Source organism: Rattus rattus, chromosome 7, assembly GCF_011064425.1.
Source record: "Rattus rattus isolate New Zealand chromosome 7, Rrattus_CSIRO_v1, whole genome shotgun sequence".
Taxonomy (NCBI): domain Eukaryota; kingdom Metazoa; phylum Chordata; class Mammalia; order Rodentia; family Muridae; genus Rattus; species Rattus rattus.
The window spans coordinates 68,448,881-68,461,161 of record NC_046160.1 but is presented as its reverse complement, the minus strand read 5'-3'; the positions used below and the strand labels follow the sequence as shown (position 1 = coordinate 68,461,161).

The window sequence follows — 12,281 nt, the reverse complement described above, 5'->3', positions numbered from 1 at the left end:
CTCATAAAAAACACACACACACACACACACACACACACACACACACACACACACACACACACACGATACCAAGACATAAAACAAATGGTCTATACGGCAAAGGGATTAGCAACAGAGGGAAACTCCCATTGATACTCACGCACTGAGAGCACCACCTCCTTTTGCATGACCGTCAAGTTTCGTCACTATTACTGAAGCTACATCGACTTTATCTTTGAAGGCCTTTGCCTGGGCCTCACAAGCCTGTCCAATGGATGCGTCCATCACATAAACAATGTTATCGGGTTGCTAGAAAGAGTAAATAAAAAGACATGTTTTTACTGGTATTATAGAAAGGTCACCATGAGCATGTACAGGATGCTTACTGTAAACACTGAATCAGTAAGTACTGACTGAGGAGCACCATGAATTAAGTGGCATACAAGTCTTGACAAAGAAATAAATAGGGAAAGCTGTGCTGATGCTACAGAGAGGAAATCATTGGTAACCTCTTAGATTATTTTCAGTTGTTATCTAGATGAAGAAGAAAGGTTGCACCTTTAATCCTAGCACTTGGGAGACAAAGACAGGCAGTTCCAGGCTAAGGCCAGCATAATCTAAAGAGAACTAGTTCCAGAACAGCCAAGGCTACAAAAAAAGTCTCAAAAAATAGAAAAAATCCTTTGTCAAAATAACAGTAAAAAAACACTAATTAGCACAAATCATCAACCAAAGAATAAGTTATGCAACAGATGCTGAACTGTTTCTCACTGCTACATTATTTCCATCATAATTTCATTCTTGTTTTGTTGAGACGGGGTGTGCTGGTTTGATTAAAAATGGTCCCCACAGCTCCTTATATTTAACTTAGCCTAGTCATTAGGGAATGGTGCTACTGAAGAAGGATTAGAAGGTGTGGCCATTCTGAAGTAGGTGTAGCCTTGCTGGAGGAAGTGTGTCATTGTGGATGGGCTTTGAGGTTTCAAAAGCTCACCCAGTGGCTCTTTTCTGCTGTCTACAGATCTGGATGTAGAACTCTTAGCTACAAACACAGCACAATGTCTGTCTGTGTGCCACCATGATGTTAATGGACTAAACCTCTCAAACTGTAAGCAAGACCTACTAAATGTTTTCTTTTATAAAAGTTGCCTTGGTCATGTTGTCCCTTTCATAGCAACAGAACAATGAACACGAAGGTCTCACTATGTAGCCTTAGCTGGCCTAGAAGGTAAAATAACATAGAACAGGTTGGCCTTGAACTCACAGAGATCCACCTGTGTTCCCCAAGTACTAGGATAAAAGGCATGTGCCACTATACCTAAGCTCCATTTTTTTAAAAGCTTAAAGGAAACACTAAATGACACTACTAAGGCTTCATTCTGAAAAATCTTTAAAATTATGGCTTCTACTGATTTTAAGTAACAAGGAAAAGCCCAACAAACACTTAATGTTAATTCTTAATTTTTCATAATTATTTTTTCTATGCTGATGACAGTAGTCCTTTATCAGTGATAGCAGCTGTCTTACAGGTAAGGAATAATTGATTTATTAACTCAATCAGGTTTCATAGTTAAATTGAAGTTCTTAAAATGGTGCTTCATGGAAAGTTACTTACTATAGCGTTAGAAACTTGAAGCATTTCTTCAAACAAGGAGTCTTCTTGTTTGTGACGACCACTTGTATCAACAATAATAATTTCAAAATTTTCATTTTTGAATTTCTCCACTCCTTCAGAAGCAATGATGACAGGATCCATTTCGGTATAGCTATTCAAGATAAGGAAATGATTTAACAACACCATGATGGAAAAACATTCAAATATTATTTACTTGGAAACTGTCAGTTTACTTTTAATCTATTCTGAAAAAGTGAAATTATCATAGTTTCAATTAAGAAGAAATTACTAATAAGTAATAAATACTGAAGCCCATTTCTTTGGCATCAAGAGGTCCTACCGCAAAACTCAGGTTTTTTTTGAATTGTTTCCTTAAACATTTTTTAATATCTTCTTTAATAAAAGAAGTCACGTTATAAAGTGTATTATACCTCCATTTAACAACCTTTTGCTATAATTTTATGAAGTAATTAAATGCGCCTGTGAAACAATAATTTTAGATTATATACCAGCCCACCAGATGACATCATCATTTACTGTGTGAATCGGTGCTGGACATTTATGTTTTTCCTGGTATGTTAGTATTAAAACAGACACGAACCAAGACAAATACTTCCCTAAACAAAACAGAACAGAACAAAACAAAACAAAACAAAACAAAACAAAAACCAGGGGCAGGGGCTGGAAAGATAGCACAGCACTTAAGAACACTGGCCATTCTTCCAGAGGACCTAGGTTTAGTTCCCAGCACCCATAAAGCTGGGCTCATAACTATGTGAACTCTAGCTCCAAGCAATACAATGTCCTCCTCTATCCTCCAATGGCACCAGGCAGGCACACATGGTAGACATATATGCAGGTAAAACATACAGAGAATAAATAAATTAAAATGAGTTATTACCATTACAACATATTAATTACCAATCAACCGATTAGTTATTTTTTGAGATAATGTCTCACTATGTAGCCCTGGCTAAGCTGGTACTAGCTATACAGATCTGGGTAGTGTTGAACCTATTATAATCTTCATCTCAGCACCTTAAGTACTGAGATTACAGCCATACAACTAAACTTTGTAAGTTGTAAGGAAACGGAATTAAAGATCTTCATAGAAAGTGACAATGACTACATAAATATAGATAGTAGGTTTCAAAAAAGATTGTAGTAAATTTTTAAAGGGGAGTTTAAAGGGGATGTTGTAACAAACAACACAACCAAGTGTGCCACTGCATTCATTCTTTTTATTATGTGAATCTCCTATTTACTTGATCTTCTATAGGTGTACACTTATAAGTGTGAATAAACCATGGTACCCATGAGGAGGCACAGGGCAACTTGAAGGAGTAGGTTCTCTTTCCACTGGCAAGGTCTTGGGGATCAAACTCAAGTTGCCACGCTGGTGACAAGTGACTCCACCTGCTGGGCAGCTCACTAGTGACCACTATGTTCAACTTTTAAAAAAGAATTATTGATTTTATTTTATGTATGTGAGTACACTGTTGTACACTTCAGACACACCAGAAGAGGGTGCCAGACCTCATTACAGATGGTTATGGGCCACCGTGTGGTTGATAGGAATTGAACTCAGGATGTAGTCAGCGCTCTTAACTACTGAGCCATCTCTACAGCCGCCCACTGCATTCATTTTAGTAAGTGTTCTTTTGAAGGGAAGTTGTTCTGTCTTTTGTTTTGCTTTGGTATAAGGTATTAAACTCAGGGCCTTGTATATCCTAGGCAAGTACTCTATCCATAAGCTACATTACATGCCCAGCCTCCTTTGATGAGTTTTGACAAATGTATACAATCCCTAGACCCATTATAGTAGGACTCAGGGTACAAAGCTGTGCTGGTCAGTTTTATGTCAGCTTGACACAAGCTAGAGTTATCTAACAGTAAGGAACCTCAATTAATAACATGCTTCAAGAAGAACGATGTGGAACAAGCTAGTAACCAGCATCCCTCCGTGGCCTCTACATAGTTTCTGCCTCCAGGTTCCTTCTTGTTGAAGGTCCTGTCCCGATTTCCTTCAATGATGAACTATGGTGTGGAAGTATAAGCCAGGTAAACCTTTCCTCTCAAAGGTGCTTCTGGTCATGGTGCTTCGCTGTAGCAACAGTAACACTACCTAAGACAGCTGTCAAATAGTCCTTTTGATCCAAAGTAACCTATTTTCCTATAAACATGTGTACGGGAGATGACGTATAACAGCACTATATTGCCAATTAGATATGTCAACATGACTTCATTTTTAGTTTTTTAAAGATATACTTATTTGTAGGTGTGTGTGTGTGTGTGTGTGTGTGTGTGTGTGTGTGTGTATTTGTGTGCATGTACACACAAGTAGGCATACCCACACACTGAGGTGCCACAATACACACGTGGAGGGAGGTCAAAGGGTAACCCTCCGATGCTGGTTCTCACCTTCTACCGTGTCTCTACGGTCAACCTCAGGTTGTCAGGCCCCTACTTTTATTTTTAATTTTTTTAGACTACATACTTTATATTCCCTAGCATCTATTAATGAGGTATGCTTCCAATGTCTTTAAAAAAAAAAAAAAAGGAACCCATGTATAGTGGCACACATCTTGTGATCCTAGCACTCAGAAAACTGAGATGGAAGAATCACAAGCCAGAGGCCAGCCTGGACTACTAATGTTTTCCAGGTCAGATCAGACTAAAACTGAGACCAAGTCTCACAAAAACCAAAGCAGACAGTTCCTACCTTCCATAGAACGGAATTCTTGCTTTGGTGGCGTTCTGTTTAAGCTGGTCAAAAGCTCCTAAAAGAGAAAGAGGTAATGAAGCTCCAAATATGACAACAGAAATTACAGAAAACAAATTTTAAATTTCAACACACTACCTGCTCTGAATGTATCTGCACATATCAAACAGGTCTTCCAACCTTTCCTCTGGTAAAAATATGCTAACTGGGAAAGGAAGATTCAAAATAAAGTATCAGAAAACACAATAGATCATCTTATACACAACTTCATTGCTTAATCTTATTTATCTAAGGAGTGAAGTAAAGCATCATAATTCTCTTGAATGTAATAAAAGATTGAGGCACAGCCAATTCTCTTAAGAGTTTAAATTGTCATTCAATGACTGTAAGACAAAAAAGCAACAATAATCACTGTTAAAAATCTTAACTTGTAATGTTAAGGCTAAAATAATCAATACCACCCTCTAAAAATCACCATTACCCCTGCCCTTAAACTATAACATGTAACCTTGTTTGTGGGGGAAAGAAAAAAAACCCCAAAAAACTAGCAACTAAGTTGGGAAACCCAATTATAGAAAAGAGGTACAATAAAATGATCAAAAGGAGCAATATAAGAATATATAAAAGATATCACTCAAAGGAGAATTTAGTGTCAAAACAAAGTAAATTTCCTGTGTTTTCTTCAATTAAAAAAAAAAGTCATTGTGTACACGAGAGTGCTACCCCACACATACCCTACCTCCTTTTCACCATGTAGCCCTGCCTGGGCAGGAAGTAACTACAGGACAGGCAGGCCTCAACACAGAAAGGCCCATCAGCCTCTTCCTCCACTATATCTGGCCATACTCACTCTTTTTTTTTTTTTTAAGTTTTTTTATTTATTTTGTATATGAGTACACTGTAGCTGTCTTCTGACACACCAGAAGAGGGCATCAGATTCCATTACAGATGGTTGTGAGCAACCATGTGGTTGCTGGGATTTGAACTCAGGACCTCTGGAAGAGCAGTCGGTGCTCTTAACCACTGAGCCATCTCTCCAGCCCCCCCAAAACTCACTCTTTAAGAATAGGGATTACTTTTTCTGTTTCAAAAGAAACCAGAATTAACATTGCTTTTCATTGGTTTTTGGTTTTGGTTTTGTTTGTTTTTTTGAGATGGTCTCCTATAGCTGAGGCTGACCTCAAACTCACTACGTAGCTGAGGATTCCTTCAATTCTGATCTCCCTACCTCCACAAGTGGCTGCAACTACAATCGCGCATCACCACACCCGGTGTAGAAGTCTGACATTCTAACAAACGTCATAGGAAACTATAGGACTCTGTTTTTTCCTATAAAAATATTATGAAAGCAGAAGAGATACACTAAGTAACAAAACTGTAAAACAATCTATATCTTGGCTTTAAAATAAAACTTTATTTATACGAATATATCGTCCACATAAATTTTCTTTAAAGAGTATTTACCTTTGAACACGTTGTTGTTTTACCACTCCCTTGCAATCCAACAAACATGATCACATTTTGCTTTCCCTTAGTCGGTGTCCATGCTTTAACTCCAGGGTCTACAAGCTAAACACCAGAAAGAAAAATATCAGACTAACATGTGGCGTTCTCTCTATGACATTTAATTTATAAATGTCAAGCTAAGGATGCTTTCATTTTATTGATGCCTACGTAATCCCAACATTCTGTGGCAATTCTAGCGACCCTTCGTGCAGAGTGAAATTTAAGAGTTTTATAAAGTACTACAGAGTTGTACAGGCCTTTCCTAATAAAAGGTGATTACCAGACTTCACAACCTGAGTTCAACCCCCAGGAGCCACATGGTAGAGAGAAACAGCCAACTCCTTCAAGTTGTTAAAATGGTCTCTCTCTCTCTCTCTCTCTCTCTCTCTCTCTCTCTCTCTCTCTCTCTCTCCCTCTCTCTTCTCTCTCTCTCTCGCACACACACACTAAATAAATTTTCAAAAACTCATAATATACAAAGTTGAATATCTTATTAGCCTTATATACATTTATATTACTCAAATGTTACCATTTCAACATTCAGCAATCTATATGCAATATTTTATATTTCTTTTCTCATATAACAAGTCTTCATATCCAGCTAGTGTATACCTTTTAAATTTGTCTTTTCTCTTAACTAAAATAAGAAAAAATCAAAAGCTGCTTTTGATAATAGGGATAGAACCCAGAGCTTCATATAGCAAGGCAGGCACTTGGCCATTTATGTGGTTTCACCTTTTCTTTTTTATTTAAATTAGTGTGTTTAATTTAATTTCCTGCTTAAATAACCTTACAGTTTAGTCTAAATACATTACAAGTGTTAGATAATCACATGTTTAGACTGGCATCCATATTCAATTTGACAAACATTTGTATGAAGCAAAATGACAAATGGCACATGAAGGCACCTTCTAATTCAAATATGAAATTTTCTAATACCAAAAGATCTATAAAATTATTTACTAAAGAAAGCAAGGGAGAAAAGTAGACCTTTACAGTGGGTCAGTGGGAAAGAGTCACACAGGAACAGTTCCACAGCACAAGGCTTACTTTCTGTGTTTTATTTTTGAGTCTCGTGTTACCTAAGTGGGCCGTGAACTATGTAGCTAAAGCTAGCAAAAAATTCCTACTCTTCTCCTCCTGACAGCATGAAGACCTGGGATTACAGACATACACTACCATGTGTGCCAAGTACAAAGCATTCTAAAAGATGCTCAAAAGCTTAATGTAGAGCCTGAAATAATTTTTCACACATGATTTCCCCCCCCCCTCGGGGCTAGGGACCGAACCCAGGACCTTGCGCTTCCTAGGCAAGTGCTCTACCACTGAGCCAAATCCCCAACCCCTCACACGTGATTTTTGATGATTGACAATGATGGTGATGATGATTAAACAGATCTCTCTAGGTTGGTGAGAGATCACTACGTAGCCCAGGCTATCCTAGAACTCCTGCAGCAGCATCTGAGCAGCATTCCCTGCTAGGATTACAGGGGTGAACTGCCAGACCTGGTATAAATAAATTAATTAATAAATAAATTTAGTGGAATACAATTATGTTCATTCATTTACTATCTTTGCATTTCAAAAGCAGAGCTAAAATGTTGCAAAAGAGAACATGTGGTTCAGCATACGCAAAACCTTTATAAGGAAGTCTGCCAAACTAACCCTAGTCAATATCGTCAAGATATTATATATGACTTACTGCATATGCATTTCAGAGAAAGACTAGTAAAGAGGAGAAAACATGCTAGAACACATTTCGTGCCCCTTTTCCAAGCATGTGCACAACTTTGGAAAACTTCTAAATTAGGCAAAAGCTGTCTTAAAACAAATCCACTTCTCTTCTTGCTATATCTTTTCAATATAGAAAGGCTGCCCTACATTCATCTCCATTCTATACACTCATGGCAGAATAACTCAGCTATTATCACTGAACATTTCATAAAACTATCCTCTCTTCTTCCACACTTTAAAACATTTCCAACCTTTTTATATGAAGAATAAACACACTCATTTGTATGAGTTAGTTGTACTGTGTGATCTGAAACCATATAAATCTTAGTCTGCTGCATTGAAACTGTGTCTCTACCCTATACTTCGCATAGGTACTATCCTAGTGCATGATTCTATATCACCATTCAGTTAGCCACTGAGTTATGCAAATTTCACATTATTACACATTTCATTAATCATTAAAAATCTTGACTTAATGTCAGTACTAATTTTGTCAGAAAAATAACATCAGGATTCTATCAAACTCATGTTAAAGATGCAACTTCTACTTGTTTTGTGTGGTGTTGGAGATTCAAACTACAGTCCCCTAGTTCATACATTTTCAAATAAAATTTTATCTTTAATTTTTTTCACCAGCTACAATATTGTCAGTTATTTTCCTTAAAGTGAAAGGTTCACTTCATTTTGGAAAAAAATTCTGCCAAATTAAGTCCAGGTGAGAAATAACTAGAAAATATGCTCATTGCTCACTGCTCATTTATATAATAGTACTCTATGCAAGCAGTGCAGACCTTAGCTTGCAACAAAGTCACAGACTGACTTCCCCAGAGAATTAAGACACTTGAGTACAGCACAGACAGAACTTTACCTATATTTCCCATTTCATCCACAGAACCTTAAAAAGATATATGCATAATCAACGTCACAATCTAATATAATTGATAATATCTACTGTTAGTCTGATTATGGATTTAAGTGAAAGCTGGCATTTTAAGTGTCTGCTGGTAAAGTCCCTAGTCACTAATAATATAATTTAGTTGGTGTTACTGTCTTTCTGTTCATGTTTTCAGACAGTGTCTCATTACATAGCTTGTATTCATGATTCATGCTAGCGGCTGTCAGCTGTGTAAATACCAGCACAGTGAACAGGTAAAGAGGGCAAGCCAGAGATACAGTTCAAAGACAGCATGTGCTTGTCATGGGTGCAGTCTATGTGCAATCCCCAACAGGACACAGCAGAGTAAATAATGTTCTATGTTACTTTGAAAGCGGTTTTAACTTGGCTTTGTATACCTATCATTGCTCTAGACTCCAAGCTTCTTTGAGATAAGGACCAGCACTTGGCTGTCCACAGTACCTGGCATACAGCCTGGCACCAAGTAGTTACTCAACAAATGCTTCCCAGTGAAGTTCCAGAGCTGATAATTCTTACAAAAGACCTAAATTTAGTTTCCAGCACCTACATTAGGTAGCTACCAACCACTTGTAACTCCAGCTCCAGGGAAATCTTGAGTCTTTGACATCCATAGGCACCAAAAATCACATGCACATATCCACAGACACACAAAAATATTTTTTCAAACTCTTTTTAGTTGTATTTTTGTTATTCATTTCATGTGTGTTTTGCCTACATGTATGTATGCACCATGTCGTACCTGTGGTGATCCCCTGGAACTAGAGTTACAGATGGTTGTGGAAACAAGAAATTGAACCTGGGTCTTCTGAAAGCACAGCAAGTGCTCTTAACTGGTCAGCCACCTCCCCAGGCCCACACACAAATATTTTTTTTAAAATAGCCCACTTTCAGAAAGGTTAATGGCCCTGCCATTTATTTCCTAACTTTTTTCTGAGTGTATGTGTACCTGTGTGTGCTTATGGCCATGACACACATGTGAAAGTCAGGGAACTGCTACAGGAGTCAGTTCTCTCCTTCCACCACACAGGTTCCAGGAATGAGTTCAGGTTATTAGTTTTAGCAGCAAATACCTTTATTAGAGAAGCATCTTGACGGCTCAAGTTTATATTTCAATACAGATGAATCGTCCATAAGATACATTAGAAGGGACTCAAAAGCACTGAGTTGATGGGCTCATAGTCTTGATATTCCTTTACCTTTACGAGTTCTTTAAACACAGCATGCTGAATCATCTTCCTTTTGTTCAGACCGGATGCCATCTCCTCAAGATCAATCGCAGACCTTACAATAGGGACAATTGGGATAGGAAGAAAAACAAGTCAAGATAATCTCAAAGTGCTTCTACCCTACAAAATGGAAGAGTATTCAATTATTCATATTAATTAGCATTCAAATAATTGTTATAGATTTATAAGATTATACCACAAAGAATTATACTATAAAAGACTAACTGCAAGGCTTTGGGTAGTTTTTGAAGGCTTACAGATCAATGCATAAATATTAATTTCTCTACATATAACACAAAATATTAATTTTATCTTTTTATAGCTTGCAAATTTTATACACAGAGAATCACACTGACTTTCTAGCTCTAAATGTTTAAATGCTAGAAGTTCTGAATCTTCTCTAGGACTATCATTGTAGGAGAAGGAATGCTAGAACTGGGATCCAAGAAGTTATTAGAAGTTCCTGTCTGGTCCCAGGTGCCCTGTCCTATGTCCCTTTCAATGAATACCGACCGTAACAAAGTCCACATAGAGGACTCCTTCAAACAGGGGCAGAGAAACCAAAACACAAAACAAAAGAAAATATAGCTCTTCCATTATGAAGAAGGCTGATTCATAATCTTAACATAATTTCAGGAAGAAACTGAATTGTTGAAAACCTTTTATATTAAAATTGTATCACATTTAACTATAATAAATGACTAACTCCACCCAAATAAGCAAGTAAGACAGAAGAAAATCTACAGTGAAATGAAGCCCTCCCCGGTTTGTTTAGGGAACCACTCATAATTTGGGGAATACATAGTCCTTTTATCTTTCTCTCTCCTTTCTTCTGTTCTCCATTTAAATCTTTTAGCCAAGGCTGACCTGAAGCTCGCTGAGTAACAACAGTTGGTACTGAACTCATGATACTCCTCTTGCCTCAGCCTCGCAGGCACAAGCCACCACACCAGTTCCACAAGGAGCTTTCTGACACATGAGTTTAAAACACTCCAGTGCTGTACAGAAGTACTTATAATAAAGCAAACTTTCCTAGTTACTGCCTCCATCCCAGCAAACCAAACTTAAGTTTGTCTTGTTTTTACACAATTAATTCGACTTACTTAACATTTTCTCTCAGTTGCTTCACTAGTTTAATATTAACATCTGCTTCCAATAGTGCTGTACACACTTCTTTCAGCATAGCATTTAGTACCTGAAAATAGAGAAAGTTGAAATATGCTCAGTGTTTTACTCCAGCAACAGAAAAATAATGGCTGATCCAGTTCCATGCAGTACAGCAGCTTAATAACAACGCAGCGGTGCCACTCTATTAGAGGTGAGAAAAATTGTTTCCATTGCCCTTGGAGAGCAAATAGTATTAAATCCCAGGCATTCTGTCAAATTAAGGCATGGCATTTAGTTTTACACAGGTATTGATAACTAAGTATTATTTATCCCTACAGTACACACCCCCACATGAGGCTAAAATGCTAATCTTTTATATAAAGAATGCTAAATATAAGGTACAGGGAAAAAACCGGATAAGCACATATCTAACAAAGGAGAAAGAAGGAAGCTTGAAGTCTTAGATCTATGTTGAGACAGAACAGCATATTATATTTTCAGATACAAGTATTCAAAAGCTACAATTGTTTTGCTTTGGCTTTAAAAAAAAAACTAACTAAAGGTAGATTTTGAGGATATTTTTTAAAAGTTCTGACTAATAAGATGAAATAATGGAAGGAGAGATGGGTCAGTGCGCAAGAGCACTTGCTGCTCCTTCAGAGGACCTGAGCTTGAGTCCTAGATCGTGGACAGCTCACAGTCCCCTGTAACTCCACTCTAGAGACCCAACCTCTCTGGCTTCCATTGGCACTAGCACTGTTGTGCACATAAACACAAACACACACACACACACACACACACACACACACACACACACACTTAAAAATAAAAAGAATTAAGTTTAAAAAAGAGAGGTGAAATAACACAGTAGTGGATTTTCCAGTGCAAAGCACTCTTACTGTTATTGTGTATTTATATAGTACTAAATCTACATCAAATTAAATCACAAGTCTAAAGAGACATATTTAGTCCAGTTCTCTAATCCTAGTAATAATCACCAGCACATGTATCTCGCACTGTATTTTCATACCTCTTCATTGATAATGGTGGCATTGCTCAGTGAGCGTAATGCTGATGTTATTTTTCTTCCAAGATCTGCTAGAACCATCTTGAAGGTTTTAAGATGTACTTGTGAGAACTCTAGAAAGGAAAAGAAAATATAAGTGAAAATCATTTCTCATTAAGTGAAGAAAAGGAATATTTAAATTCAAATTAAAGTATTCCAATGTCTGAACACTATAATTTCAGCTTCTAGTGCTTCATCCTGCAACTTTAATACATTCCTGTCCAAAAGACAAATTTGGTTATGACAGCTTCCATTTTCATATGTAACTAGAGAATCTTAAACATAAATCATCAGATTTAAATGTCTAATAACATCTGTTAGGAAGCGAAACCATGGTTTTCAATTGATTTTGTCCTCTCTTTGGCACATGTTCGTGAGTATGGGTAACTGTAAGGTGTCCACTTTAAAGA

At 37.2% G+C, this 12,281-nt stretch overlaps 1 protein-coding gene across 1 annotated transcript in view; it reads right to left on the bottom strand.

Moving 5' to 3' along the window:
* Window positions 1-12,281, bottom strand: part of LOC116905055 (protein FAM177A1) — a 62,562-nt gene that overhangs the window by 41,240 nt on the left and 9,041 nt on the right. Inside the window, exons 2-9 of the mRNA XM_032907748.1 lie at window positions 11,836-11,945; window positions 10,802-10,893; window positions 9,669-9,753; window positions 5,781-5,885; window positions 4,455-4,521; window positions 4,317-4,374; window positions 1,595-1,745; window positions 140-288 (exon numbers count right to left, since the gene is read on the bottom strand). Coding sequence (XP_032763639.1) covers window positions 140-288; window positions 1,595-1,745; window positions 4,317-4,374; window positions 4,455-4,521; window positions 5,781-5,885; window positions 9,669-9,753; window positions 10,802-10,893; window positions 11,836-11,913 — 785 coding nt within the window. The 5' untranslated portion in view covers window positions 11,914-11,945. The remainder of the gene's footprint in view (window positions 1-139; window positions 289-1,594; window positions 1,746-4,316; window positions 4,375-4,454; window positions 4,522-5,780; window positions 5,886-9,668; window positions 9,754-10,801; window positions 10,894-11,835; window positions 11,946-12,281) is intronic.